The 27473-nt window shown below is 37.0% G+C and overlaps 5 protein-coding genes and 1 long non-coding RNA gene across 12 annotated transcripts; 3 read left to right on the top strand and 3 right to left on the bottom strand.

Annotated features, from left to right (window-relative positions):
* Positions 1 to 378: 378 nt before the first annotated feature.
* On the top strand, positions 379 to 3902 carry LOC108985063 (chaperone protein DnaJ). Its single transcript, XM_018957214.2, has 5 exons — positions 379 to 676; positions 755 to 832; positions 926 to 1001; positions 3376 to 3449; positions 3544 to 3902. Exons 1-5 carry the CDS (start codon positions 575 to 577, stop codon positions 3613 to 3615), a joined length of 402 nt encoding a protein of 133 aa, XP_018812759.1. The 5' UTR covers positions 379 to 574; the 3' UTR covers positions 3616 to 3902.
* A 594-nt stretch (positions 3903 to 4496) lies between these two features.
* On the bottom strand, positions 4497 to 7782 carry LOC108985061 (pentatricopeptide repeat-containing protein At5g18475). Of its 2 annotated transcripts, XM_018957213.2 has the most exons (3): positions 7503 to 7775; positions 5891 to 6321; positions 4513 to 5419 (listed from the first exon to the last, which is right to left on the bottom strand). In XM_018957213.2, the coding sequence occupies exons 2-3, from the start codon at positions 6306 to 6308 to the stop codon at positions 4734 to 4736; spliced, it is 1104 nt and encodes a 367-aa protein (XP_018812758.1). In that variant the 5' UTR covers positions 6309 to 6321; positions 7503 to 7775; the 3' UTR covers positions 4513 to 4733. The 2 variants fall into 2 exon arrangements, with proteins under 2 accessions (XP_018812757.1, XP_018812758.1); XM_018957212.2 differs by having other exon boundaries at positions 4497 to 6321; positions 7503 to 7782.
* Positions 7783 to 9724: 1942 nt separating this feature from the next.
* Positions 9725 to 14395, bottom strand: LOC108985217. The gene is made up of 3 exons (XR_001995154.2): positions 13937 to 14395; positions 12676 to 13029; positions 9725 to 9999 (listed from the first exon to the last, which is right to left on the bottom strand). It is a non-coding gene; the product is annotated as an uncharacterized LOC108985217 (long non-coding RNA).
* Positions 14391 to 23956, top strand: LOC108985215 (14-3-3-like protein GF14 kappa). Its single transcript, XM_035695364.1, has 5 exons — positions 14391 to 14895; positions 15418 to 15500; positions 15701 to 15740; positions 22735 to 22851; positions 22978 to 23956. Exons 1-5 carry the CDS (start codon positions 14398 to 14400, stop codon positions 22996 to 22998), a joined length of 759 nt encoding a protein of 252 aa, XP_035551257.1. The 5' UTR covers positions 14391 to 14397; the 3' UTR covers positions 22999 to 23956.
* On the top strand, positions 16604 to 17812 carry LOC118349841. The gene is made up of 2 exons (XM_035695568.1): positions 16604 to 17148; positions 17362 to 17812. The coding sequence occupies exons 1-2, from the start codon at positions 16604 to 16606 to the stop codon at positions 17609 to 17611; spliced, it is 795 nt and encodes a 264-aa protein (XP_035551461.1). The 3' UTR covers positions 17612 to 17812.
* Positions 23957 to 24054: 98 nt separating the features above from the next.
* On the bottom strand, positions 24055 to 26823 carry LOC108985216 (protein CutA, chloroplastic). Of its 6 annotated transcripts, none has more exons than XM_035695362.1 (7): positions 26464 to 26716; positions 26229 to 26344; positions 25753 to 25815; positions 24909 to 24940; positions 24700 to 24794; positions 24353 to 24467; positions 24055 to 24272 (listed from the first exon to the last, which is right to left on the bottom strand). In XM_035695362.1, the coding sequence occupies exons 1-6, from the start codon at positions 26652 to 26654 to the stop codon at positions 24386 to 24388; spliced, it is 579 nt and encodes a 192-aa protein (XP_035551255.1). In that variant the 5' UTR covers positions 26655 to 26716; the 3' UTR covers positions 24055 to 24272; positions 24353 to 24385. The 6 variants fall into 6 exon arrangements, with proteins under 6 accessions (XP_035551255.1, XP_018812971.1, XP_035551253.1 ...); XM_018957424.2 differs by having other exon boundaries at positions 24132 to 24272; positions 26229 to 26356; positions 26464 to 26718; XM_018957426.2 differs by having other exon boundaries at positions 24055 to 24467; positions 26464 to 26823.
* Between the last annotated feature and the right edge of the window lie 650 nt (positions 26824 to 27473).

Raw genomic sequence — 27473 nt, forward strand, 5'->3', positions numbered from 1 at the left:
ATGACTTTTAAAAAAGTACAATGAATTGAGAAATCGTATAAAAAAATCAATAAAAGATAAACTAAGAATAAGAAAATAATATTTATATAAATCGGATTAAAATTAAATTAAGAGAGAGACCTATGATACTGTGTTAAAGATGCAAGTTGCTATAAAATAGAGAAAAATGACATTATTAACTAAAAACTTAGGAAATGCCTAGGTTACGCAGCTCTTTTAAATAAAAAAGAAAATCACGACTTGAAAAAATTAAAAAAAAATATATATATTTTTTTAAATCAAGAAAATATCTTTTAGAATATAGATTTTCCTCCTCTTATTTTTTTTAATCTATAGTTTTTCAACTTTTTTTTCACTTGAAAAGGAAAGATAAAATGGCCTGGAGCATCGGGAGGTGTGACATACGCGGCACGCCAATGCGCACACAACACAAGCGCACCGACCACCATAAGAAAGGATAATCTCCCCTCCCTCCGGAGTGTCTCCAAACCCCATACCCCCAGCGGGAATTCGAAGCTAATCAGTGAACTCCAACGCTCTCTTTTGGGACGTTTTGTTGAAGACAGACGCGAACATGATGTGGGACGAGTGGGACGACAATGCAACTGATCACGAACAGCCCGACCAAGATTCCCACCTTAATTTCGATTTTCTCTCTGCGCTGTCTAAGCCCAAGGTATACGTGCGATTCCACACCTTTATGTTTCTTGTTTAATCTTTTCTTTTAGGTTGTAGATTTATAGTTGGGTCGCAGGATTACTACAAGATATTAGAGGTGGATTATGATGCTACGGACGATGCCATTCGATCCAATTACATTCGCCTAGCGCTGGTATGTGTTTTAGTTTGCTATTTTAATTGTTATCGAAACGCGATTTTACCAATTAGGCACCCATTAATTCGCCCCTCGCATTGCTTTGTGCAGAAATGGCATCCAGATAAGAAAAAAGACCAGGACAGCGCGACTTCCAGATTCCAAGAGATAAACGAGGCCTACCAGGGTGAGTCATAGCGTTTGACTATTTCAAGCTCCTTTTCTTTTGTTTTCTCTTCGCTTTTTGTTTGTTTCTGTATTTGTTACCATCATGATGTGTTCTGCGTATGTCTATGCTAGTTACTCTTACTGGTCATCATACTGATTAGTTCATGCTCACCGCTGTATATTGAGGGGCATTTTGCTTTCGAACCGTATGAGAGGTGCTTAGATATATGGTGGAAACAATTAGGTTCTGTATAATATGTTGGTATTTTTAGGAAGCTATAAAAGCAAAGTAGGTATATGTCGCATTAGCTTTGCACATGGTGGTTCTCTTTCTTAATAAGGGGATTATGAACTTAAGAAGGAATATTATTTTTGAAAAATTGGTGCGAGAGTGCCACTTTGGCACAATTCATTGTGCTGGTGGGATATTTGCTTGTGAATGCAATCTCCGTAGAGATGCATATTTTTCTTGATTCAATATGTATTACCTTTGTTAAATAAGCACTGCCTTTGAAGATGATGGAATAATTTGACAAAACCCAATTGTAAATTCAGGGAAAGAAAAGGCTTTTCCAGATGAGTTTGATATCTGCGAATAAAAGCCTTGATGGTAGGTGTTTATTTCACTTGAGCCAGGTAATAGTTGATTATCTGGAGATTATTGATTTCTAAAGGATCAAACTTGAACTATGGTCTGGGATCTGATTCTTCCTGAGGCATTATTTTGTCTATTGCCCTGCTTTCTCAAGATGCTAAGCGTAAGTTTTCCTGGAAGAATCTTTCGGAAATGACATGTAAAATGGAATAACTGAAAGAGAGACAAAAAGAAAAAGGAGAGACAAAGATACAAGTGAGGAGTGGTAGGAGAACTATGTGGAAAACGTGAATTCATGGTGACAGACATTGCAGAACTTTCTTGTGTACTGCACTTTCAATAATTCTTACTAGTGTTCTAGGTACTGTCAATTAGTATATGAATGTTATACCTCCTTCATGTTTCCTAGTTGACTTCCCTATCTAAAGGGACCCATTCCCTTGCCAAACAAGTTTTCTAGGAAGTGCCTTTTGGGGATTTGTTTCCTGTAATTATGTCTTTGAATCTTCTAAACGTCACACCTTCAGTGTTTTTAAAATAGCTCTCTTCATGATTTTTAAAACCTTGTCTCTGTTCATTTTTTCCCTGTAATTGCTTCCCGGTGAAATAAAGGAGCAATTAAGTTAGATTGTGGCTGCCACTTATATCCATATATTAACTCCATAGGCCAATGAACCAATTGGTCTAATGGCACCGCCCTCCTTGTAAGAGGCATGAGGGAGTATCAAGGCTTGCTTCTGAGGTTCAAATCCAGTCAAGAATAGGTTGGGAGGGGTTTGGAAGCGTGAGTGTTTCCCCTATTGTGTTTCTCAATGACCACACATTCAGAGAAATGAGAGTTGCTTGGATTGATCTGGGTGGCTATGGATGGAGACTTTAAGCTGCACGTTGGTATCAAAATGAAGAAACTGGCCTGGCCGGACTCAATAGCCATCACTAGTTGGCACCCATTTGAGTAAAAAGATTAGTAAAATGTTTAATTGCAGAAAAGTAGCTGGCCAAAGGGAGGCAGTTGAGGCAGGGCTCGTGAGCCTTTCTAATCACTTGTGATTTGATTGTAGAGAGAAGATGTTTGGAAACATTACTCAAACACAAAACACTTTTTAATTTCAAAATTTTCAACTTTTTTATCTAATTATTATCTAATCATTATTCAAACTCAAAAATCAATACAACTTTTACAAACTTCAAAACAAAAATTATATTAAAAAATTATATTCAAACAATGTTATAATTTATAATATCATTATTAAACTTTTTCTCTCTAATTTCCCAAAACCCAATAAAACATCCACTCAATCTATTTCACTACTATTTACAAAATTTTGAGATACTCCAAGCATCTAAACATGCCCTAATTCTTAAAGGCATGCAATGTGGAACAGTATCTGCAGCCAAAATAGTTACTATTAGGCCTTTCGAGTTGGCTAAGTTCTGAGATTTTGTGTGTTTCATTTTCTTATATAACTCTATTTAAAAAAAAAAAAAAGAAGCATTGACTTATGTATATATACGAAGCCCACTCAGATGTCATGACCTGGCATTTCAGTCCCCCCATATAGCTGTTTGATCCTACTGTTTGATTGTGCCACAAAATAGGGTGCTTGGCTAAACAGCATATTAACATGATTTTGGCTGATTAAGATAATAATTTACCAACTGATACTAAGTTCTACGGTCGTTTTTGTTTTTGGGCTTATGTTGATTATTAGAATAAAAAAAAGAAGAGAAAATCTTAAGAGGTGACAATAATCAATGTGCTACAAATTATGTCTAACTAGGGTTTTTTTTTGAACAGTTTTGAGTGATCCTGCCAAGAGGAGAGAATATGATCAGAAAGGAATGCTATATGCCTATGATTATAATATAATCGTAAGTGTTTCTTCGCTTGCTCTGCTCTGAAAAATGGTTCTTTTCACTTTATCTTTGCTTATGCACCTTGTGATTTTATATTTGTTGGCTGCAGGAGTATCTCCACCGTTACAAAGGTCTTATATTGACATGCAATGGTCTTGGGATAAAGCATTCAATATGGTAAGCGAGACAAGATGCACAGATATCCTTCAGTACATCTTGGACAAACTTTCATGGTGCCTGCATATATTTGCCAACACTTCAACTTCAAGGAGCATAGTTGGCGAGAAGGGGAAGGGGGTGGGCTGTTAATATCATGTTATGCTTGTGTACAAATGGAAAGCTCACCAACATGTTGTAACATCTTTTCCCTACCCATTTACCTCTACTTGGAGCTCTGCTGACTATATATACCCTTTTTATATACTGTCTCTGTGGAGGAATGGATTATCTTCTATTCGCTTTTATGCCTATGCATCTAATTCGGGATATATTCGAACTAATAACGTCACTATTGAATCATCGTAGCACCCATATAAGAGGAAATAATAATAATAATAATAATAATAATAATAATAATAATAATAATAATAATATAAGATGACATTTTGTAAATTGCTGGGTTTCCCAGTTTCTGTTTAAATGGGTGTTGTGGCTTTGCAGTTATTGCTTTCATGGTAGGGATTTTGTTTGGTGGATGCATCGTATTTGATGCTCGCGAATGACTACCAAGTATAAAGGCAATGGAACCATCTCCTAGTTCTTATCAACGTGAATCTATGGTCATATCTTCCATGATTCGGTCTATCATCTATTCACGAATGTCACCGCATATTAATACTAAATGTTTGGAATCATTACCATGATTCTGCATCTAAAACACAAGAACAGTGATTCAAAACTCTAAAATGGTCTGAATAAAGTGTGGTGCTGATTTTGCCTCCATGTGCATGGAATTTCCTTTGTCTGAGAGGGCTTCCAACATTGAAGTGGAGGATGCTCTCAACATGCTAGCAAAGAGGATGGGGCTACATGATCTCTCATGAGATCCTAGGAAGCCTGTGATTGGGAGAGTGGAAAGGAAACACAAAAACTGCAAGCTTCTCTCATTGCTTACATTAGCTTGTTTTTGACAAGTATCTCGTTGCTTACACAACTATTTAGAATTTCAGAAAACCTACCACCCCATGATAGATGATAATTTCTAATCTATCATTGATTCAATTGGGTCCAAATCAAGGATATATAGTTCTTTTTTTGCTTCGAAAACCCATGTATTCAGTTGACAAGATAGTTGTGGAATCAAAGCTCTCTAACAGTCAATTCATCGAGCAGTTCAAATGTACATAGCAACTTTCTTTCTTTGCAAATCAATTCCAGCGCATGAGCCCACGAGTCAGGCTCTGGTTTAAAACCCATCTCCATCAATTCAAACATTGCGACAGCTGCATCATCCACCATTCCAGCCTTACAAAGACGAACCAGTAACTCGTTTGAAGTTGCATAATGTGGCAGAAAGCCCCTACCCAGCATCAGATCCAACAACTCCGTGGCTTTGTTCAACTCACCTTTTTGGCACAAGAAATTCAACACAATCCTGTAACTAGCTTTGTTTAGATAAACACCATCGCAGGGAAGTTTCTCAAGCATATCAAGAGCCGTCTCAAACCTACCTTCTCTGCACAGCCCTCCAAGTATCACATTGAAGGTCACGGTATCAGCTTTGCATTCTTTTTCTTTCATTTCTTTGAGCAACTCCGTAGCTTCATCGATTTTTCCAGCCCTACAGAAGCAATTAATTAAAGTCGAGTAGCTAATTGTATCCGGTTTCAGACCGAAGCTCTTCATCTCATCAAAAACTTCTTTGGCCTCTAGCAGTTTTTTCTCCTTACAAAATCCATTCATCAGGGTTGAGTAATTGAATACATTAGGATTGCATCCATTTTTCCTCATAAATTCCATCATCTTCTTAGCACGATCAACTTTTCCTGCATGACAGAACCCATTGATCAAAACATTGTAAGTTAGGGCATCAGGTAAGATCTGCTCCTTTGAGACCATTTCCTCAAACAGATCAACTGCTTCTTTGAGTCTTCCACTTTCACAAAGGCCATCCATCAGGGTTGAATACGTAATCACATTAGGGTAGGAAATCTTTGATTTTTTCATTTCATTGAAAACTTCGAAGGCAGATTTAAGATTCTTGTTCTTACAATGGTGTTTAACCAAGATGTTAAAAATGCAAGAATTTGGCTTCAAGTTGAGCCTCTTCCTTGAATGCAAGAGAAACTCTCGTGCTAAATCAATCTGGTTTGATTTAACTAGGAGATTGAGACATGTGCTGATGGCTTTGAGAGAGGGTTTTTCACGAACAACTGGCTGGATTGCATGGAACATCTCGAGCACTCTTTCATGCAGAGAGGATTGTGAAAAATGCTTCATGAGGTTAAGGAATATACCTTCATGAAATTTGCAAGTTTCATAAGTCATTTGACGAAGAACTGCATCAACAGCCGGAAACTTCTTGGACCGGGCAAGCTTGTCGAGGATAGTTGCATAAGTGGCACTATTGTGATTAAAACCCTTTTGCTCTGTCACAGTGTTGAATATTTCTAGGGCACGTTGTGGATCTCTCTCACGTTTGATTAAGTTGATGGCAGATTCATGAGATATATACTTGTGCTTCCTGTGAGATTCTACCATGGCAGCAATAGATTCTGTTGGAGGGTCTGGTTTGGTCAAGGTGGCTTTTGACAATCGAAGAGGAGAGATCCATGGAAGTGAAGACAGCGGTGCTGAAGAAGGTGAAGAGGAGAACAACCGGTGCCTGTTAAAAGATACTGCCACAAATTTCACGAAAACAGTTGGGGTTTTCATTGGGCCTCATCATCTGAAGAAGTTGAGAGTATTAGTCATTATTCTTGTAGCAACTAATTTCATAAAATAGTGTAAAATGTAGAGCCTTAGTGAAGAATCAGAGGACGCAGTGTCTCACAACCTAAGCATGACAAGAACAACTAGAAACATGAAAAACCATAAACAAAATATATATAAATTTTAGAGTCATTCAAATGAACATTGAGCTGTAGCATGAATGCAGGCTTGAACATACAAAGAATCACTGGGAAAATCCTAGGAACCATCTTCGATAAAATGAGACACCTTCATGCTATTGAACACTTTCGACACTTCAACCAATCAGCGTTTCACATTTTAAATCTGAAACTATCAAAATTAACACATTGCACTCTTAAATTACCAAAAATGAACAATTAGCTTCCCTGTCCAATTGAGCCGGTAAGATAGATGAAAATAGATGACGTGGCATAATGATTTTGATAGTGAGCGCACATTGTATTGTTTTGGTAGTTTGGGGAAGAAGCAGTAAATTTTTTTGTAGTTTGGAATAGAAAATATAAAATGCTTATTAGTTGGACAGTTGAAAGTATATTTTTGCCAAAAAAAATAACAAAAAACACAATGATTCAAGCGTCACTGGGGCATGATTGCCAATCTACTTAAACTTTCCAATCTTTTTCTTGTAAATATTGTATGTCTTAATCCCGGGTCTATGTTTCCCAGAAACTGGAATTTCGAGTAGTTTCACAGTGAAACATGGTATTTAGAACTCCAACTCTAATTGACCATGATTACCACATGCGAGAGAGCAATTGTTGCATTGACAAGTAATTGAAAACTACTCCTTTCACACCTCAAATCCAATATTGGCTTCTATGCCTTTGTTTGTTCTGACTGACAGGAAAGAGTTCCCACAACATTTTCCGAAAAGCATGTTTATTTCCTTCGCCACTCAAATACTCGAATGTGGTTCGGTTTTATATATATATATATATATATGTGTATATATATATATATATATATAATCTTCACATCGTCTCATCCAAATAAACAGAACTAAAGAGAAAAACAGAGGAAAAAAAGGAAAATCACATGACCATTTCGACTCAAACAAAACAATCATCATTCACTTCCCCACGCCCCAATAACGTATAAGCATTATATATGGAGAGAGAGAGAGAGAGAGAGAGAGAGAGAGAGAGGGGTACACACAGGGAAGAGTGAAGAAGAGGAGGATATCGGGGTGGAGTCGAATCTGAGAAGAGAAGTTTTGCTTGGCAAGGATTTGCCATTCCCCGACGCCGCGCGATTCAACTTGCCGTAGCCCTCATCCACCAAGCAACTAGAAATTCATCACAAGCTGGCTGATTAATCGACAAAGCTAAAACATTACGCGAACTCGTTCGAATCTCCAGGTCGTGGAAAGGAAATGGAATTGGGCATGGGAGAGTTTCGACTTTTCACGCTTCCCTTCACTTTCATACCAAAGCGCAGCGTTTTGAGTACATCTCTGTTACATCCCTGAAAAGCCCTATGAGACCCCAAGTCCAAGTGGGTCCAAAATACTCTTCTTCCTTTTTCGGTTCTTGTCGAAAGGACGTTTTATTGCTCTCGTATATTTATATTTTTTATATGAGATGAGGTGAAATAAATAAAAATAAAAATAAAAATTAAATATAATATTAGTAAAATATATTTTTTTAATATTATTTTTATTTTAAAATTTTAAAATTTTTATTTTATTTTATGTATAAATTTAAATAAATTATAATAATTAAATAAAATTAATTGAGATGAACTATAAAAATAAGTTAATCCTAATTCTAAATACATCATATAAGCATTTTGTAGAAAAGTAAATTTTATTAATAAAAATTAATTTTTTTATACTTTTTTTTAGGTAAAATCTACATTTTTATAAGAATTTATATAAAATTTATCTACAAATCATCTTATATCATTAAAAGGCCAAATTCCGCTACGGGCATGAGCCAATGCAAGTCTAAATTAAAAGTAAATATAGAAAAAATCATCTACATTGGCCTAGCTAAACTGCAAAAGTTTAACATTTTATCTACAGTAACTCTTCACCCCTCGCCAAGTTTGGCGAGTTACTGCACACGGATCAAACGTTTATTTTATCATTTGTTTTGCTCCCGCGAAACTCTTTCCCTCGATTTTTGTATGCCTCTTCCCGAAACCACCATTTCTTCTTTCTTTTCTTTTTCTCTCCCGAAACTCATCTCTTCCTTTCTTCTTCGGCCTTCTGTATTCTTCTTGAAACCGATTTCCTCTTTATTTTTTTTTTCTCCCGAACTTCTTCTCTCCTTTCTTCTTCGATTTTCTCCTTCTTCCCGAAACCCCAATTTTTCTTTCTTTTCTTTCTTTCTCCCGAACTCCTTCTCTCCTTTCTTCTTCGATTTTCACTTTCTTCCCGAAACCCCCATTTTTCTTTCTTTTCTTTCTTTCTCCCGAAACCCCTTCTCTTCCTTTCTACGTCGCCCTTCTCTTTCTTTCTCACGAACCTTCTCTTCTTCTCTTCCGCCCTTTTATTTCTCTCATCTTCTTCACCCTTTTCTTTATTTCTCCCAAAACTCCCTTGTTGAGTTCTCTTCTTCGCCCTTTTCCGCCTTCTCCCGAAACTCCCGAAGTGGTTAGCAGGTCTTCTTCGTCTTCTCCTCACTGGAAGTTTCCGCTAGTGGTAAGTCACTCACTCTCTGTTTTACTCACGGGGTCTCACACCCCCGATTGGACAAATGCACACACACACACTCAGATTTCTTTACTTTCACATGATTAAATTTGTGGGTTTTACAATTCCAGACTTGGAGGCAATTTTGCATCACTGACCGTGTGGCACGCTCGTGAAAGCAATCAATCCCCACGTCCAGGTTTAGGTAATTTTAATCTGTTTTGTGGAGTGTGCAATTTATACAAAATTTTCTTGCGGATGTATATATTTTTTTTATAAGAATTTGGGGGATGTTTAATTAGCCGTGATTTGTGGAGATTTATGAGGGTTTTATTGATGTGTGCAATGTTGTTGGTTATTAAAAAATGTTGATTGGTATTCTGTGAGTGATCTGTACATATGAACTCAAACGAGTATTTGACAATGTAGGAACATCATACATGCCGATAAATTGGACTGTTTCAACTTTGGGAAATTCATCAAAGTAATGTTGCATGTTTTCAAAGCATGGCATTTTGTTTTCAAAGCATAGCATTTTTGTTTTCAAAGCATGGAAATTCATCATACATAGCTTGTTTTCAAAGCCTATAAAAATGACAGATACTTGCTGGATTTTAGTGGATTTCTGTGCTTTTTGTTTTCTGCTCTTTTTACCTTTTGTTTCGATCTGCACAATAGCAACAAAAGAAGAGAGATTTTTCAGCCCAAAACATCATATATATATGAATATATTTCCCTTTTGCTGGCCATTGATGCACTTTTGTTTTATGAATCATACAGCATATATATATATATAACTCAAGAACTGTTTTTGGTACATGTATATTAATTAGTCAGCCCAAAACAGTTGCTGACTTTGATCTGTTTTTGGTACTTGCCTCACTATTGCATGTGCTTATTACAATTACCTGCCAAGAGGAAAAGAAACTTGTAAAAACATATTGAAATTAGTGTTTCAGTTTGCTGCTTTGAAATTTCACTACTTGCCTCAATATTGCATGTGCTTATTACAATTACCTGCTAAGAGGAAAAGAAACTTGTAAAAACATATTGAAATTAGTGTTTCAGTTTGCTGCTTTGGAATTTCACTACTTGATATATGTTTCACTACATGCCTCAATATTTTAGAATTTCAGTTTGTTGCTTTGGGCGGTTTGCTGCTTGGATATTGGACTGTTTTGTTGCGATAAGCATGCTGCCCCATTAGATTATTCATATGCATTATATATATATATATATATATATATTTCAATTTCCATGATTCATATGGTTTTATATATATATTATGAAGTTAGGATTTCACCTTTAGATATATATATATATATATAAATATATATATGTTGCTACATTGGAGTTCTGTAGTGTTGATATTGGCTATTTCAGTCACTGTTCCAGACCTAGTCAGTGTATAACTTCACCCAATCTGAGTTAGTGAGTTAGTCTGAGTTAGTTAATAAGTTTGAGTTAGTTTTAGGCACACTGCATATATAATGCAGATGCTGATTTTCGGTCAGAGTTTGTATGTGGGACCACCTCATCTCAGAGTGCTTTAAAACATAAGAAATATGAATTACATATTGTGCACTTATAACTATAGGAGCTGGAATTGCTGAAACCACTATTGTGCACTTATAACTCAAGCTGAATGTTGTGAATATGCTGGAATCTTGTGGATTTGGACTTATATTGGGTCAATTTTTTGACTCATTGAAAATTTAATATTTCTCAATGATGGACACACATTTTGAGGATGACCCATTTTTCACCACTCTCTTACAAAGTGGGGGAAGAGGTTGTAATAGCATCCCAACGCAACATTCTAATGTTGTGATCCAAGCAACCACAACTAACTGTGAAAAGAGGCATCATTCAAAAAAAGTTCAAAGAGGTGTATCTTTCACTGTAGAGGAGGATAATCTCCTCGTCTTAGCTTGGCTCAACATTAGCATCGATGCGATCAGGGGTACTGATCAAAAGTCAACTCAAATGTGGGAAAGAATTATCACATTTTATCATGAATATAAAAAACTAAACATTGCTGACCGTTCTGAGGGCTCATTGATGAATCGATGGTCCACGATTCAAAAATTGACAAATAAGTTCTGTGCATATATAGCACAGGTAGAGTCATTGCACCCGAGTGGTGCAACCGAGCAAGACAAGGTATGTAATTATTGGATTTTTAATCATGAATTACATACCTGGACTTATTTATGAACTAAAACATATTCCTTCACCTTTATAGATTGAGAAGGCCAAGATGTTGTACAAAGAGATGGTAGGGTCTAATTTTACAATGGAACATTGTTGGTGTCTTTTGAGACACCAACCAAAATGGCAGCAACAAATATCTACCTTTGGTAAGAAGAGAAAGCTACAAGAAAAATATGTTGGTGAAGTTGATGTTGATTTAGCCGAGGAGGACCTGGAGGTTCTTACTGAGAGACCTCCAGGCAAAAAAGCTGAGAAAGAAAGGGAGAGGAAGCGGAAGTCGATGGAAGGCAAAGAGGTAGAGATCAAAACAACGTTAGCCAAAATGACCTAGGACAGAGCGACGACCATGGAAGAGCAGAGAAATGCTATGTTGAAAGCAGATGAAAAAAATGATAAAATATTTGAACTAAAGAAGAAGAAGTTTGAACTAGAGGAAAAAAAATTTGAACTAGAGAAAAATAATTTTGAACTAAAGATAATGATGCTAGATGTACGTGGCATGAATGCTATGCAACAAGAATATTTCAGTAATATTCAATTTGCAATTTTTAAAGATTCGAAGTCTCATTCTGGATGTACATCTACATCTCCGTTGACACCTTATGGAGGTGTCTAACTTCTAGTGTTGGTGCTACTAATTTTTTGAGAATTTAGTGGCTGCCTAGCCACATGTGGGATGTATAAACATGTGGCTGGATAGCATCTAAATTATTGGACTGTTTTTATGGATTAATGGACTGTTTTTGTAATTTTAGTGGACTATTTTGTAATTATTGGACTGTTTTGATGGATTAGTGGACTGTTTTTGTAATGGCAATGAACTATTTTGCAATTATTGGACTGTTTTGATGGATTAGTGGACTGTTTTTATGGATTAGTGGACTGTTTTTATGGATTAGTGGACTGTATCTATCATTTTAGTGGACTGTTTTGTAATTAGTGGACTGTTTTGATGAAAGGGTGGACTGTTTTGTAATTTTAGTAGATTGTTTTGTAATTATTGGACTGTTTTGATGGATTAGTGGACTGTTTTTGTAATTTTAGTGGACTGTTTTGTAATTATTGGACTGTTTTGATGGAATAATGGACTGTTTTTGTAATTTTAGTGGACTGTTTAGAAAAATAGAAGAAATGTTTGTATGTTTGTATATGTGATTTTTGGATGAATGGTTTACAAAATATATTTATTGAATAATTAGGTTGAGGGAAAAAATAATTCAAAAATAATAATTTTATTCTTTAATAAAGTTATTAATTAAATTTGTAAAATATTAAAAATATATATATTATTAAAATAATAATATTTTATTATTATTTAAACTTTAAGATAATTAGTCCAATGTGAATTACTTTAATTATAAATTCATGTTATAGTCAAAACAACTCATTCTAGCTAAATTTTAGATTTGGCAATGACTAGCCCAAGTCAGCATGAATTAAAAGAAAAAAAAACTAGATAAAAGATGGAAAAAAGCATACGGAATAAAGATGAAAAAGAAACCAGGAGGGAAATTGCAGTTCTCCATCGCGACACTGTAGTCGATCACGTCTAGCATTTTTCTACACCACACATTTCGGAGAGAACCTCCACCTCGCCAATCATCTGCGTCGGCGTGTTATCTCTGGCATGTCCAAACATGTGACCCTGGTCGCCAGCACCAATCTCTTCAGGCCGCTTGGTGAGATGGCCACGGACACCCTAGGCAATATCACAGAGCTTATTGGGATGCCCTTCGTTTACAAACTCAGAGGTGAATAGGAAGATATTCATTATGCCAAGACTACAAAGGAAATAGCACACGCGGACATCTCAACACATGAATGAGCACTACCCTGGCAAAATATAGGGAAAATACAAAATGAAGAATGGTAAATGCATAATCAATAGTAATTCTGATACTCTTAGACAGAAATCCTTCCTTGAACTAAAATGAAAGTATACTATTTTGAGATATAATTTTGCAATTCAGAAATTGTGAATAACGATTATTGACAAAAGTTTAGAAAGCGTAAAGATAAAAGGTCTATACTTCCAAATCAACCCAATAATAAAGGGTTAGAAAATCTTACATGTGCAAGAGGAAAAGCAAGTATATCCCAGAGTTGGGCTCATAACAAGGGAAACCAACAAAATAATGCCATTTTGAACACAATAAATTGGTATAAAGAACTAAGGAACCATCGGAACCGTCAATTTTAATTATAAACAAATCACAAATTTAGAACAAAGAAATATAACAAGATTGGGCATAAAAGCCTTAATTTTTTGCTCATTTTTTCTGTAATTAAAAACATTAACTAGTTAAAAAAACTTGCATACATTTATTCAAACCAAAATTGCATCATTTCACCAAAAAAAGCAACAAATTCACAGTTCACTCCTCTGCTACAAGATATTCGAAGTTAACATTGATAAGAATCCTATAACATCGACTTAGTTAGCATAAATAACAGTAAGTAGCCAGAAAACCAATCATTTATAACCCAGCAACTACAAAATCCAGACTAAAAGAAAAAGACTCATGAGTTCGATCACCCTGCCTCACTCTAGACTAAAAGAAAAAGACTTATTAAATATCTGGAGTTTGTGTACACAATAGCCCGCATATAACCCTTATGGAGCAATTCCAGACTTTAAAGAAAAAGACTCAAGGAGGAGACAGAGGAGGGAGATGGCACGGGTCGTGACACAGAGGAGACGAAGGAGGGAGATGGTGGAGGTTAGGGTTCAGTTCGTCACCATCTATCTTGCCAGTGTCTGAACGTCACCATCTATCTTGCCAGTGTCTTTCGTTCAGATGGAGGAGGGTGAGGAAGGAAGCTGGGAAGGGGAGATGAAACTTTCAGTTTCTCACAGCATGAAACGGGCAAATGATGAAACACACCGATTTAGAAAAACTCTTAAAACGCATCGTATTATTTACCACGTAGACTCCCACCATTTGTTCGTGTGCAGTGTGCACGAAGTATCTTGCATCAGAGTTTTTCCTTAAAAGGCAAAAGAAAAAAAAAATCCAAAATTTTTCGATGTAATCATCAACAGAAACAATCAAATCTGACGGCCAAAATTCCACTCACATACTACTCTCGCATGCACCAGATCTTATATCTCTATTCGCCTATGTACGAATTATGAATCCATCAGAACAGAGACCTCCCGATTCCCTCCCTCATACTCTCTCTCTCTGATAGTCGGTCACAATGGCGTCGACGGTTCCCGAAAACCTATCCCGAGACCAGTATGTATTCCTGGCAAAGCTGGCCGAGCAAGCCGAGCGCTACGAGGAAATGGTTCAGTTCATGCAGAAGCTGGTGCTCGGCTCGACCCCGGCCTCGGAGCTCTCCGTGGAAGAACGGAACCTGCTCTCCGTGGCCTACAAGAACGTGATCGGTTCGCTCCGAGCCGCGTGGCGCATCGTCTCCTCGATTGAGCAGAAAGAGGAGGGGCGCAAGAATGAGGAGCACGTGGTCCTAGTCAAGGACTATAGATCCAAGGTCGAGTCCGAACTCTCCGAGGTCTGCGACAGCATTCTCAGGCTCCTCGATTCCAATCTCGTACCTTCCGCCTCGGCCAGCGAGTCCAAGGTCTTCTATCTGAAGATGAAGGGGGATTACCATCGGTACATGGCTGAGTTCAAGGTCGAGGATGAGAGGAAAGCCGCGGCTGAGGATACTATGATCGCGTACAAGGCTGCTCAGGTACTGTCGTAGCTATTTTTTGGACTCTGGTTGGTTTTCGAGATTATGTGAGAAAACGAAACGGAAGTGAGAATTTCGTGGATTTGCTCTTTGAACTTGAATTCAGATTCAAATTACGATGGATCTGAAGTAAAACTAATGTTTAACTTTGTAGAGTTCAGACTAAGTAAGCGGTAAATGCTTAAGAATGCTATTCCCCAAAAAAGAAAAAAACTCCCCCCCAAACATCGCTCCCGCCCCCCCTTTTTTCTAGTTGCTGTCGAAAAGTCAAATTCTCGATTTGATTTGTCTTTTATTTGAAACTTGGAAGTGAATGCAGCTAATGAAGTGTTGGGTTAATTTAACTTATTTTCCTCCAAAAACAGATTTATGACTAATTCAGAGTGGGAAAAGTTTGATTGATTTTCAAGGCATGGTGGTTTTGATTAGAATCGTAGGATTGGAACTTTAAGTTCCGATTTTGGCGGTTTTCGAATCGGATGTTCTCATGTGGTGCTTGTTGATGTATGCGTGTTTATTTAGGACATTGCGCTTACGGGTCTTGCTCCAACGCATCCGATAAGGTTGGGTTTAGCGCTCAATTTCTCGGTGTTCTACTTCGAGATTCTCATTCGTTTGGATCATCAACTACTTTCAACTTATCTCAACTCATCATTACAATTTTTTCAAATCTCAACACAAAATATAATAAATAATTCAACTTTTTCAACTCTCAAAATAATAATAATATTAAAAAATAATATTCTAACAATATTTTATCATTTCAACTCAACTTAACTCAACTCACTTCAACATCCAAACTCAACCTCAATCTGTCGGATAAAGCGTGCGGCATGGCTAAACAGGTATGCTTCATTGCCTATTAACCCGCCAAACGCGTCGACAATCAGTTTTCTTTGTTGTCTTTCTCTTGATTTTGAGTTAAATGATTCAACTGAGCTATAATAATTATCGTATTTGGTTCTCTTGAGCTAGGTCGAGTTTGTAAACGATTTTTTTTTTTTAAGTAAAGATTACAATATCCTTTGTTTGATTGCCTTTTGACCGCTAAGGACATGGAAGATTCACGTGAACATTTTATTCTCAAAAATGGTTTTTGTATGGCTTAGAGCATCCCATCCGGATGCCTAAAATTTTCTCTAAATTTTAGCTAAAAAGGACACTTCCTATAATTTTATCCTAAATTTTACTCATTTTCATAAAACCTTCTACATCCCATTCTCTATCCTTTTTCTATTCTATTAAAATAATATTCTTCTATTCTTTCTTTATTATTTTTTTCTCTCACTTTCATTTCCATTTTTAACTACTAACTATTTTGTCTTATTCTCTTATTTTCAAATATCACATTTTATAAATACTTATATGATTTTTTTGACAAATACAGTATTATTTTTCAATTCAATATCGATATTAAAAATAATAATTTTTTTAAATATGTACATTTTTCGTTTATTGATGATAAATATTTTGCAGAATAGTATAACGGTAACATTTTTAATTCGTTATGATTAGTACACACGCTTTGTCATTTATCAAACGGTAACATTTTTTGTCTCTTCTCCAACGGTAACTTTTTTTGTCTTTTCTCTAACGGTAACTTTTTTTGTCTTATATGTAACGGTAACTTTTTTCTCTATAAATATGCATTTTCGGATGCATTCACATTCTCAAAAATTCAAGTCTTATCTCTAACTCCCTTCATTAAATGACTCGTTCTTTCTTTCGCAAATTACTTACATACTTGTCATCTGATGATGAGCTGGATGCTGTTATTAATGCCGAGGCTGATGGAGAGTCATCGAGACATCATGGCAATCGCCAACGTTGTAAGTTTATTCGGCGTGATCATATTCAAGGGCATGAGTGCTTTTTTCGTGACTATTTCTCAGAAAATCCAGTATATCCCTCCAATCTATTTCGAAGGAGATTTCGGATGAGTCGTCCCTTATTTCTCCGTATCTTAAATGAGGTAGAGGCTTACGAGCCGTACTTCGTCCAGAGAAGAGATAATGCCGGAAGACTTGGTTTATCTTCTATGCAAAAGATAACCGCAGCACTTAGAATGCTGGCCTATGGGGTTACTGGAGATTTTATGGATGAATACATACATATTGGAGAAAGCACCGCAATGGAGAGTCTCAAAAAATTTTGCAAGACAATCGTAACTATTTTTTCAGATGAATATTTGCGGTCTCCAAATGCCAATGATATTGCTCGATTGCTTGTTGTTGGTGAACAACGGGGATTCCCAGGAATGCTAGGAAGCATTGATTGCATGCATTGGAAGTGAAAAAATTGTCCCGCTGCCTGGAAATGTATGTACTCTGGCCACATCCGTGAACCAACTATTATTTTAGAAGCAGTTGCTTCATATGATCTTTGGATATGGCATGCATTTTTTGGTATGCCCGGTTCACATAACGATATTAATGTGCTAGAGAGATCTTTTATTTTCACGGAACTTGCTCAATGGCGTGCTCCACCAGTCAATTACACAATCAATGGCAACGACTACACTATGGGGTACTACCTTGCCGATGGTATTTATCCTAAGTGGCCAACGTTTGTGAAGACGATTCCATCACCCCAAGGGAATAAGAAGAAAAACTTTGCCACAGCACAAGAATCTGCAAGAAAAGATGTCGAGCGTGCCTTCGGAGTACTTCAACAACTCTTCCAGAATTGTCGCGCAATCCAACAAATGAGTTTATGAACTTCATTCAGCGCCATCATGAAATTAGGGATAGCTCGGCACATCATCAACTACAAGCAGATTTAATTGAACATCACTGGCAATTCCATTCCCAACAATAGAAGAGAAGGTTGTGTTGGAGTCTCTATTTTATCATTAGTAGCGACGGTGTATTTCAAGTTTCTAGAATTTTCATTCCAAAAAACATGTTTGGTTTCAAGAAAATGCAGGTTAAGATTGTAATATTTTCATTATCTGTAATAGTTTAAGAATTTGTAATGTCGAGTTGTAATCAAGAAACATCGTTCCATGGATGATTTAAATTTGACGATCACGTTTTCTATCTTCTTAATAAAACTTTGCAAACGTACAAATTATATAATACAATAAACGCAGAAAAGTGCCATAAACAAGTGGTTCATAATATACATCACATTTATGTGCTGAATAAATGTTTAGTTACAAAAAAAAAAAAAGCCTTAATCTGAGGATGCATTGCGTCGCGCCAATATCTCTCTTTGAAGTTGCTGGAAATATACTTGCTGAACTTCATTTAACGTACTCACATCGAGCAACATTATGCGCTCCTCTCTCTCCAACCGGGCGATTTCCAGTTTCTCCGCCTCCAACCTCAGTCTCTCATCCTCTTGTCTACTTTTATTTTCCTCCATTTCTCGTTCATATGCCATCTTCTCCGCCTTGAGTCGGAAAAATTCTTTCTCCTGAGCACGTGACTCCTCTAGGAGAGTATACCTTTTCTTGCTGAGCTCCACAAGCTCTTCTGAGGCTCTGCCTTGGGCCTTACATTTTCCTTTCTCAGCTTTTCTTCCTATTGGCCTATCCAATTCGATGACATTATTAGTTTCCATATTCTCGCCCTCTGTACCACCCACTGAATCAATGGGTGAATTAGTTGCCACTGCTGATGTACGCGAATATGTAGGGGACATCGTCGACCTTCGCTTTGTCCCGTCCTTTGTGCAACGCTGATTCCATTTCGGCTGGTCTTTCAATAGCTGCCAACAATGCTCGAACTGAAAGGCCGTTTTCTCAAGCGATTGGTACATGACCTTCGCTTTGTCAAACTTCCAATTCAAAATGAAAATCAAATAATTAACCAACCCAAAATGCAGATAAAGGGAACATAATGAATATAAATAATAATAAAGTGGATGCTTATACCTTGTCTTGCTCAGTCATGCCACTTTGATTCAGCCCTTCAACTTGGGCGAGTTTAGCACAAAATTTGTTCGTCGCCTTTTGAATGGCAGACCACCGATGTATTAAGGACCCAACACTTCGCTCATTTGTACTTTCTTTATAATCATTGAAGTATTGACCAACTTTTTCTCAAAGTTGGGCGTGTTTTTGGTCCGTTCCTTGGATGGCATCAATGCTACTATTCAGCCATGCGGAGACAAGTAACTTGTCTTCTTTGGGGGTGAAGTTTGCACCCCTGGCTGATTTTCTTTGAGAGGGGGGAGGATCTACTTGGGGCGGGGGTGGAGAGTCATCCAAAGTCACTGGATGTTGTTCACCTTGACCAACATAAATGTGGTCAAGTTCAGGCTCCTGAGTCAGGAGGCTGGTGAAGAACATATTTCTATGCTCTCCTGAGTCCATCTCTAAAAATTTGTAAACATAAAACATGTGTTACACATGTTAGAAAATTAAGAACTAAATTTGCAAGTGATTTTTGTAGCCGGCTCAGGAATCCTATGGCAACGTATGACGACACACTTGGCACCCTCCCTTGCATGGTTGCAACAACCGGTTGCCACTATTTATCGGCCATCCGGGTTACCATGCCATGGAGGTGTGTGCCAAAGTGTTCTATCACCATGTTCAGATTGTCTCATCATCACAGCCGAGGGGTTAAGACAACTCAGATCCAATAAAAAATTTAGTTTGAAAACGTAAAAATAAGAGCATTCTCATCCACTTCCCTAAACACTTGTGTGTTTTAAATGTGGCTCAGAATGGGTTACAAAATTTACATCATGTGTGAGAGAGGAGCCTAACATCAAATGGCTGCAAAACCTTACCCAAATCCCACGTGCCTTTTGTGAAAACTATTACAAACTGCAGTATGATCATTCGGGTAAGGATTACCCCGCCATCTCAATGTGGCCCATTAACACTTATGAATTATCTTACTAAACCCCATCATCATAGCCTAACAGTAAACATGCAGCCCCCTCCCTCCCTCCCCCACAAGTAATAATTATTCATCAGTACTAAACACTGCAAAGGTCCCAATAGCACAGACAGATTCACAGCCAGGGGTTAGAGAAGGAAATTCCAATACTAAACAGCATGCAAAGTGCATAAGAACATAAAAACAGATTTTATCTTTGTCAAACCAACAGAGTTTAGTCCATGGGAACAATAATTAAAGAGATAACAGTAGCTCAAACCAGCAAACACATGCCACAAACTCAGATTAAATAACTGGTATGAGGTAGGATTAAAAATTGAAGAGAGTATAAGCTAACAGAAAATTAGGGAGTATAGGATTAAATAACAGAAAATTAAAGAGAGTATAGGATTAAATAACAGAAAATTGAAGAGAGTGTAGGAACAGAAAATTGAAGAGAGTATAGGATTAAATAACAGAAAATTGAAGAGAGTATAGTGTTAAATAACAGAAAATTGAAGAGAGTATAGGATTAAAAATTTGTATGTAAAATTGATGCACAAAGCACAATCAATAATCAGTTAATGTCATTAAAAATGGCTTTGTATGTGTGGTGATCAGAGGAGGACATATATCATTCGGGTGGCTTTGTCTGGACATAAACCATTAAAGTTTAATAATACACAACATGTTTGTCTCCATTATATGGATTATGGGGGGCAAAAACAGCACAAATCAAAGGTATATAGCCATATGTACCTAAACATATATGGTCATTGACAAAATACAAATTATATAACAAGAAATATTCATTATAGTCATGTTGAATGATACAAGAAATGTATCATGTTGAATTATAAATTCCTAAACACATACAAGTAATATTTTTCATAAAAAATCATTTAACAAAAATACTACAAACCAACAAGGGAGCTCAAAGCTGGTAATGACAAAATGACAGTAATAGTGCAATAAAAAATAACACCATTTGGTCTCATTGGACAACATGACATGTTTGATGACAACCAACTGGATTATGGTAAATGATTCAAAGGGAAAAAGAGTCGGGCCATACAAAAATGGGGAGTTTTCATACGCACTCAGCTTCAGGAATTAATGGCCAAATGATGCACAACACTCCACACAAGCTCCACAAAGCAGAGCAATGTCTGAGATTTATCCATTAAGAACAATAAAGTAACTGTGCCGTGAATGATACATAGCAAAAATTGTTCATTCAAACCGCAGAGCACCCAATAAAATGCAGTGTTTGTATATAACAGCAAGTCGATTGATGAAATAGCACTAAGAAGTCGATAAATCCAGGAACAAAATCAAACCATGGCAGATACATGCATTCTAAATCCAGTGATATGGGTCACAGATCCATGAATATTCATGCCCTAGAGTAGTAATTGAAATCTAGGGTTCTCGGATTTCAAGTGGCAAAACTGACAAATACAATAGATCATAACAATAAAACTCGAAAATATATCAGATTCACCATGGAAAGAGGCTCAGTTTGTTCAATTTCTGCGAGAGAGGACAGAGTCCATCCATGGAGAGAAGAAGAGGGCGCGAGTTTCACAGAGAAGAGAAAACTTACATTCCTGTGGAGTCGATGAAGAGAAGACACCGTAAATGGTGGCAGACGAGGCGAGAGAGGGCCTCCTTCACGAACGAGGGCGATCGAGGGGAAGAGAGGAACACGCGGGACTAAGGGCAACAGATTTGGGGTTCGGGCGTTTTGGGGATGTACAGTGGTTCCCCAAATATGGGGAACGACTGTAGATCTCCGAAAAGTAATCCCTAATTTAGAGAATGGGATGAGAGGCGCCAAACTCGGTTTCTCTAAATTTCATCTCTAAATTTTAGAGATAATAGTGTTTTAGGCATCCGGATGGGGATGCTCTTACAACTTAGATGTAGGGATTCGACGAGGGGCCCTGGGACTCCCATAGTCCTACGAACTTTGAAACTAAAGTTTAGAAAGTGGTTATTTTGTACACATGCTTTTCGAGAAAAATAGCAGTGGCCCCCCCGAAAGTTATGACCCAGGGCCAACTAACAGCTCCAACTTATCTCCCCTCCCCCCAAAAAAAAGGAAGGAATGCTCATGAACTTGAACTAGGCCCCCATTATAATTATGATTATACTTGTGTGCCAACAAGGCTAGTAATTATTGACTTAACGTGAAGGTTTATTCATAGATTGGTGATATGATTTGTGGTTATCTGTTTTCTCATTTGTTGCTTGGTGTTTTGTATGATTCACAAAATTGTTGAATCCCACGATGATGTTGACGTTACTGCTGGTAAGCATCTATTGAAAAAAGAAAAGAAAAAAAATGCTGGTTAGCAACATAATTATTAGTCAATTGCTAACTTTCCCACGTGCTTCATTTATGATGAGTTGAGGGAATCACCCATATGGATTATTGTCTACATGGCTTCCTTATTTAACTGCATTATTTTTTTATAACAACTGAATTATTGTTTTAGTTCATCTTCATTGACGTATATCTGGAAAATATAATCAGTTGGATAAGACTATTCTGTGAGAAATGTGCCGAATTTGATGCCAATAATAATCACTTGCTTGTTGACAGTCATGCATACGAAGCTTTAAACACGTTGCATGGTAGCTCCGCTATTATAGTGGTCCAAATACATATTTATACAAAGAGCAATGCTACATACAGTCCTCATTTGGAGACTGCATTGCAAGTCTAGTCAATTTTATTTTTAAATTTTTTTAAAATTACAATAATATCTTTATCAAAACTGTACTTTTTCTATTTAATGAATGGTTTGCACACGCAGTCTCCATTTGGAGATTGCAAATAGAATCTCTCTTATATAAAACAAATTGTGGCTTTAGCACTATGATTTTGCTATCCTTTTGCAATTGCTTCTCTCCATGTTCAGCATTTTTAGGCAAAACTTCCGCCCATGCTTTCCATTTATAAATGTAAAAAATTCAACGAATTGCTTTTCCTTTTGTTAAGGCATTTGAGGAGGCCATTGCCGAGCTAGACACTTTAGGAGAAGAGTCATACAAGGACAGCACCCTCATCATGCAACTTTTAAGGGACAACCTCACTCTTTGGACTTCTGATGCACAGGTCAGTCTCTTCCCCCACAATCTTTTTCTAGGAATAGGCTACATTTTAAGGAAAATGTCATGACCTTCATGATTAGAGAAATCAATTGATCAGGATTAACGATAGGTTACATTTGCCTTCCTGCAGGACCAGCTAGATGAGCCATAGAGTATTATAAGCTTGACCGGTCCTAGTCTTCTTCTCGACGAGGTGGGCTTCGAATGTCATCCGTGTGCTTGACTAAAAGAGTGCAATATATTGATGATTCTGGGCATCAACCCATGACGTGATGTCTTAATATTCCCAAAACTGTTCTCTGGAACTGGATTGGAAAGGGTAGTATTTGATAAGAGGACTTGCTATCCATCATGCAAAACTTCATATGCCCATAATGCGAGCTTGCTCCTTTGTTTTTTTATTTTTTTTGTGTAAAAAAAAATGACACAAAAAAAAAAGAACGGAAGCTGATGAGCATAGAAAAGACATTTCAGTTGTGAAATGAATATATTTCAAATCGATTGATGTTCCTGATGGACTCCAATTGTCTAACAATATCCTCAATGAAAGAGGTTGAAGGATGGCGGTTGGGCGATGTCCGGCATATTTTTGGAGCTGGCTGTGCTGCTGTATGGCATATTCTTCTCGGTACGTACCTTATGGGTCGAGTGTGAGCCCGATAACTTTGGTCTCTTTCTTACTGTCGGTATTTTACTCCAGCGGGCCTTCCATAGAAACCGAACTGGGGAAACCCTGGGGGCCAACAATCATCTTACGAGAGCTGTGCCTAAGTCTTGTAGTATGGTGCATTGGAGACCCACGACCCTGATGATTTTAGTACGAAACTCTTGTGATATAAGCTATCCTCCCGGGTGCCCTGTTTATGTAGGCTGCCACAAGTGATGGGAAAGACGTATGCATGATGGGGTGCTCCATCAATACCACCCACCATACAAAATTTAGCGTAGTATGATTCAACTGAAGCTGGTTTGCGGTTAAAAGCATCCAATAGGCCAGCCACTTGCGCAAGGCCATCCCCAGTTCCATCCAGACTGAAGTTTATTTGGACACAACTTGTAATACCATCTATTTGCAAGAACCCTATAGCATGTAACTTGCAAACTGTAGGCTAGCAGCAGGGCGCACGGCTACATAGATCATTTTTCCTACTTTTTGTTCAAAAAATGAGAGAGAGAGAGAGAGAGAGAGAGAGAGGACTTCTGCTGCTGATATGTCAAGTCCTAGAATAAGTATATATGCCTTTAGGAAAATTTGAAAAGTTCAATCCAGGCAAGGCGAGAGACTTGAAGAACAGGTTTACATATCCTATCTTATTTAAAGAGTCACAAACACACACTAATGCAATCATTTTTACATCAAAACAGACTTCCATTTGCATTGCCAATTACTATGATGAGAAGCCCCTTAGAGTCTACCACAAGCACCTGCACACCCACCAATCCAGAGAGAGTCCATCTGCACATACACTTGAAAAGGTAAAGCTTGTGACTCAATGGATACTTACATAGCTCCATCAACATCTTGATGAGATGGAAAGTCAGTCCCTTGTGCTGTTTTTGATCCATTCTAGATACTGGAGACTGCCACCGGTGATGGGCAACGCAATTACTTCGGGCACACTGAGAGAGATAAGGTAAAGGGAATAAGAGAGTAAAGCAAATATTATTTTCATCTAAAGGGCTTTTTCTACTTTTAAGTAATGCAGGTAATAAGTTGGATTGTCTCTTCTATAACATGTAAACTAGCATATGTCTACCACGTTTTTCAATTAGTCCAATGTTCAACTTGCAACTCAATTCTTTAAGCAAGTTTTCTTCGGTAGAAATTATAATACAGAAGCTTTGGCCTTACTCATACTCATGGTTTGCCTTGACATGCTCTGTGAGAGCTTCTAAAAGGGATTGCCTAGTTTTGATTATAAGAAGTTCCTCATTATCTGTCTGGATCTGTCAACCAACAATATGAAAAATACAAATAAGCTCCAAAACATAACAGTAAGGTGGTTGTCTATTTCGGTAAATTCAAATGGCATTTTCATTAGTGGGAAAGGCAGCCCCTACCTCTCCTTTCCACTCGTACACAGATTCAATACCTGAAAATACAAAATAAATATCGTTCAAGAAAATCCACTAAATGAAATAGAGATTTGACACGCATTTCATGCGTCTTTTCTTCTTCTACCCTGTTATGCAAAGATCCAAAATTATAAGCTACCCCAATCCAATTCCACCCTGATACCACCTGAGCCAAGGCCTGGGTAGTCAACTTGATGCCAGTTGCTCATAAGAGTATCCACTGGAAGAATGATCAAAATCAACTAACCATCCACGATATGTAGATCCAAAGTAGAAGCCATTTTTTTTTTTTTCTTTTGGTGGGGATGGGGATTGGGGTGTTGAATAATAAGAAACAAGAATAGAACCGCTTGAAATAGAGAAAACGGGATATATCCAAAAACAAGCATCCAGCACTTTGAAATAAAGACGTATATACAAATCATAGCTCCATAACAGTCTGAAACTCCAATTTTCCGAGTCCATTTTCTGTCGGGAGATTTCAGAAACTAAAAGCATGATGGTTCACATTTGAGAAATACTTGTAGACGCAGGAAAGTCTGGATGACAGTAATAATCCAAATGTTTTTTTTTTTTTGATCAGTAGTAATAATCCAAATGTGTAATTAATATTATGGTTATTTTTAGATAAATTGAATGCATAAAACAATGTCTGCCTGGGAATTTGAGTTCAGCATTTTCATTTAAAAAGGCAATTTGTACTTCCCGAAAAAACAATCTTGATTTGGCAATCCATGTTCTTGATTGATCTTTCAACCTCCCATTACTAAAGCGGGGAACATAGACTTCGAAGTTGTATACTTACGAGAAAGAACTATGAAGTGCTTACCTGGTACACGGTTTACACAAGCAGCAAGTTTTTCTCTGACAATGCTTTCAGCCAACTTCTTACCTAGACAAAGATTGTGCATTTACCAATATAAATTAGGAGTTTCGGCCTACACTTTTACAACTGATATAAGTGACTTAACAGTCTGCAGTCTGAAACATGCGAATACACAGAGTATAGTGGTATATAAAAGCTAGGTTGCCGAAATAAACATTAGAGAACCTGTCAATAATAGCTTAAGAGAACCCAGCGAATGAACCAGGTGTGTGTGTGTGTGTGACCAAACAGACAAAATGACCATTGCCCTCGACTTAAGAGTCCTTTTAAGTACTGATTATCAATGCAATTCAAAAGCTAAAATTATAAGGATCATGAAGCTTAGTAATGAATATAATAGTCAGCATAAATCACATTTCTAGTTAATTTATCTCAAACCCTTATAAGCAAAAACCGTGATGAAATCGAAAAACACGAACCCAGTTCTTTGTTGGGGACAGTGACATAGACGACGATGCTGGGTACAGTGTTGCTACTCCCTTCCATTCTGATAGTATGGACGCTTTTGGCAGGCGATTGGCCAACAAACTTCGATCTGAAACACAATCTCAACATCCCCATATAATGTAATTCACACACAAATGAGAATCACAATTGAAGCAAATTCTTATTAGATATATGAGAAGAAATAACATTAAACATTCCATGCTGTACCGTAAGAGATTGGCAAAGGGGAGAGACTGAGCACAGCCCGTCTTGAGGGGAGAGTTGTAGGAGAGGCAGAGATTGGAGAGACCAAAGCTGAGCACGCAAAAGGCCCCAACCAGAGGCAGGCGGCGTCGTAGTCCGGAGGCGGAGACGATGGACCCGGATGATGAGGCTGTGCAGCAAAGCATGGATGCCATTTTGGGAGGCGGGTTTGGTCTTTATAGTACTGATACCATTGCTTGATGCTCTCACCATAGGATGGAGCAAAGGCAAATTCCAGCTCCAGAAGCTTCTCATCTTGCTGATGTGTTATCGTGATTGTGCCACGTATTGATGAAGTTTAATGGACGGTGATCATGTCACCAGCTGGATGAGTAGCTTGTGCCGAATCTGAATCTGTTTGCTATAGGTTTATTGCGAAATAATACTTTTTTTTTTTTTTTTATCATTGATTTTATCATTTAGGTAAGCAGTACTTACAAACCTAAATATTAAGTTAGTTCTAAATATTAAATTAAGTGGAATTTAGTTGAGATGTTAAAATATTATTAAAATATTATTTTTTAATATTATTATTATTTTATAATTTAAAAAAATTAAATTATTTATTATGTTTTATATTAAAATTTAAAAAATTTATAATAATGAATTGAAATTATTTTAAAAACATAAAGAATCATAAATATCATTTCTCTTATTTAAAACATGACGTCATATAATATAACTAGAAATAATTAGATTTTAGCATTTGGCTTTATTTATATTCATTTGAGGTTTTTTTTTTCCAAATCTCACGCTATATTAGTCCAATTTTGAAATTTAACAGAAGTAATAAAGATGTTTGGATAGTGAATTGAAATGAGTTTGTGAAAATTAAGTTGTTTATTATATTTTATATAAAAATTTAAAAAAATTATAATAATTAGATAAAATAAAATGAGAATTCAAATAATCCCTAATAAGATGCTAGACAGCGTCCTGGTTCTAGGCCCATTGGGGGGCCATTTGAACTGAGA

Source organism: Juglans regia, chromosome 11 (assembly GCF_001411555.2).
Source record: "Juglans regia cultivar Chandler chromosome 11, Walnut 2.0, whole genome shotgun sequence".
Classification (NCBI taxonomy): domain Eukaryota; kingdom Viridiplantae; phylum Streptophyta; class Magnoliopsida; order Fagales; family Juglandaceae; genus Juglans; species Juglans regia.

Bases quoted from the DNA above. Each gene is read 5' to 3' on its own strand.
- LOC108985063 (XM_018957214.2), top strand. From the start codon at position 575: ATGATGTGGGACGAGTGGGACGACAATGCAACTGATCACGAACAGCCC. The intron at 1,002-3,375 runs GTGAGTCATAGC...TTTTTTGAACAG, and splicing joins GATAAACGAGGCCTACCAGG to TTTTGAGTGATCCTGCCAAG. The intron at 3,450-3,543 runs GTAAGTGTTTCT...TGTTGGCTGCAG, and splicing joins CCTATGATTATAATATAATC to GAGTATCTCCACCGTTACAA.
- LOC108985061 (XM_018957212.2), bottom strand. From the start codon at position 6,308: ATGAAAACCCCAACTGTTTTCGTGAAATTTGTGGCAGTATCTTTTAAC.
- LOC108985215 (XM_035695364.1), top strand. From the start codon at position 14,398: ATGGCGTCGACGGTTCCCGAAAACCTATCCCGAGACCAGTATGTATTC. The intron at 14,896-15,417 runs GTACTGTCGTAG...GTGTTTATTTAG, and splicing joins TCGCGTACAAGGCTGCTCAG to GACATTGCGCTTACGGGTCT. The intron at 15,741-22,734 runs GTATGCTTCATT...CCTTTTGTTAAG, and splicing joins CGTGCGGCATGGCTAAACAG to GCATTTGAGGAGGCCATTGC.
- LOC118349841 (XM_035695568.1), top strand. From the start codon at position 16,604: ATGACTCGTTCTTTCTTTCGCAAATTACTTACATACTTGTCATCTGAT. The intron at 17,149-17,361 runs AGGAATGCTAGG...TTTCACGGAACT, and splicing joins GGTGAACAACGGGGATTCCC to TGCTCAATGGCGTGCTCCAC.
- LOC108985216 (XM_035695360.1), bottom strand. From the start codon at position 26,654: ATGGCATCCATGCTTTGCTGCACAGCCTCATCATCCGGGTCCATCGTC. The intron at 25,816-26,228 runs GTTCGTGTTTTT...ATCTTTGTCTAG, and splicing joins TGTCCCCAACAAAGAACTGG to GTAAGAAGTTGGCTGAAAGC. The intron at 24,795-24,908 runs GTAGGGGCTGCC...GTTGGTTGACAG, and splicing joins TGTACGAGTGGAAAGGAGAG to ATCCAGACAGATAATGAGGA.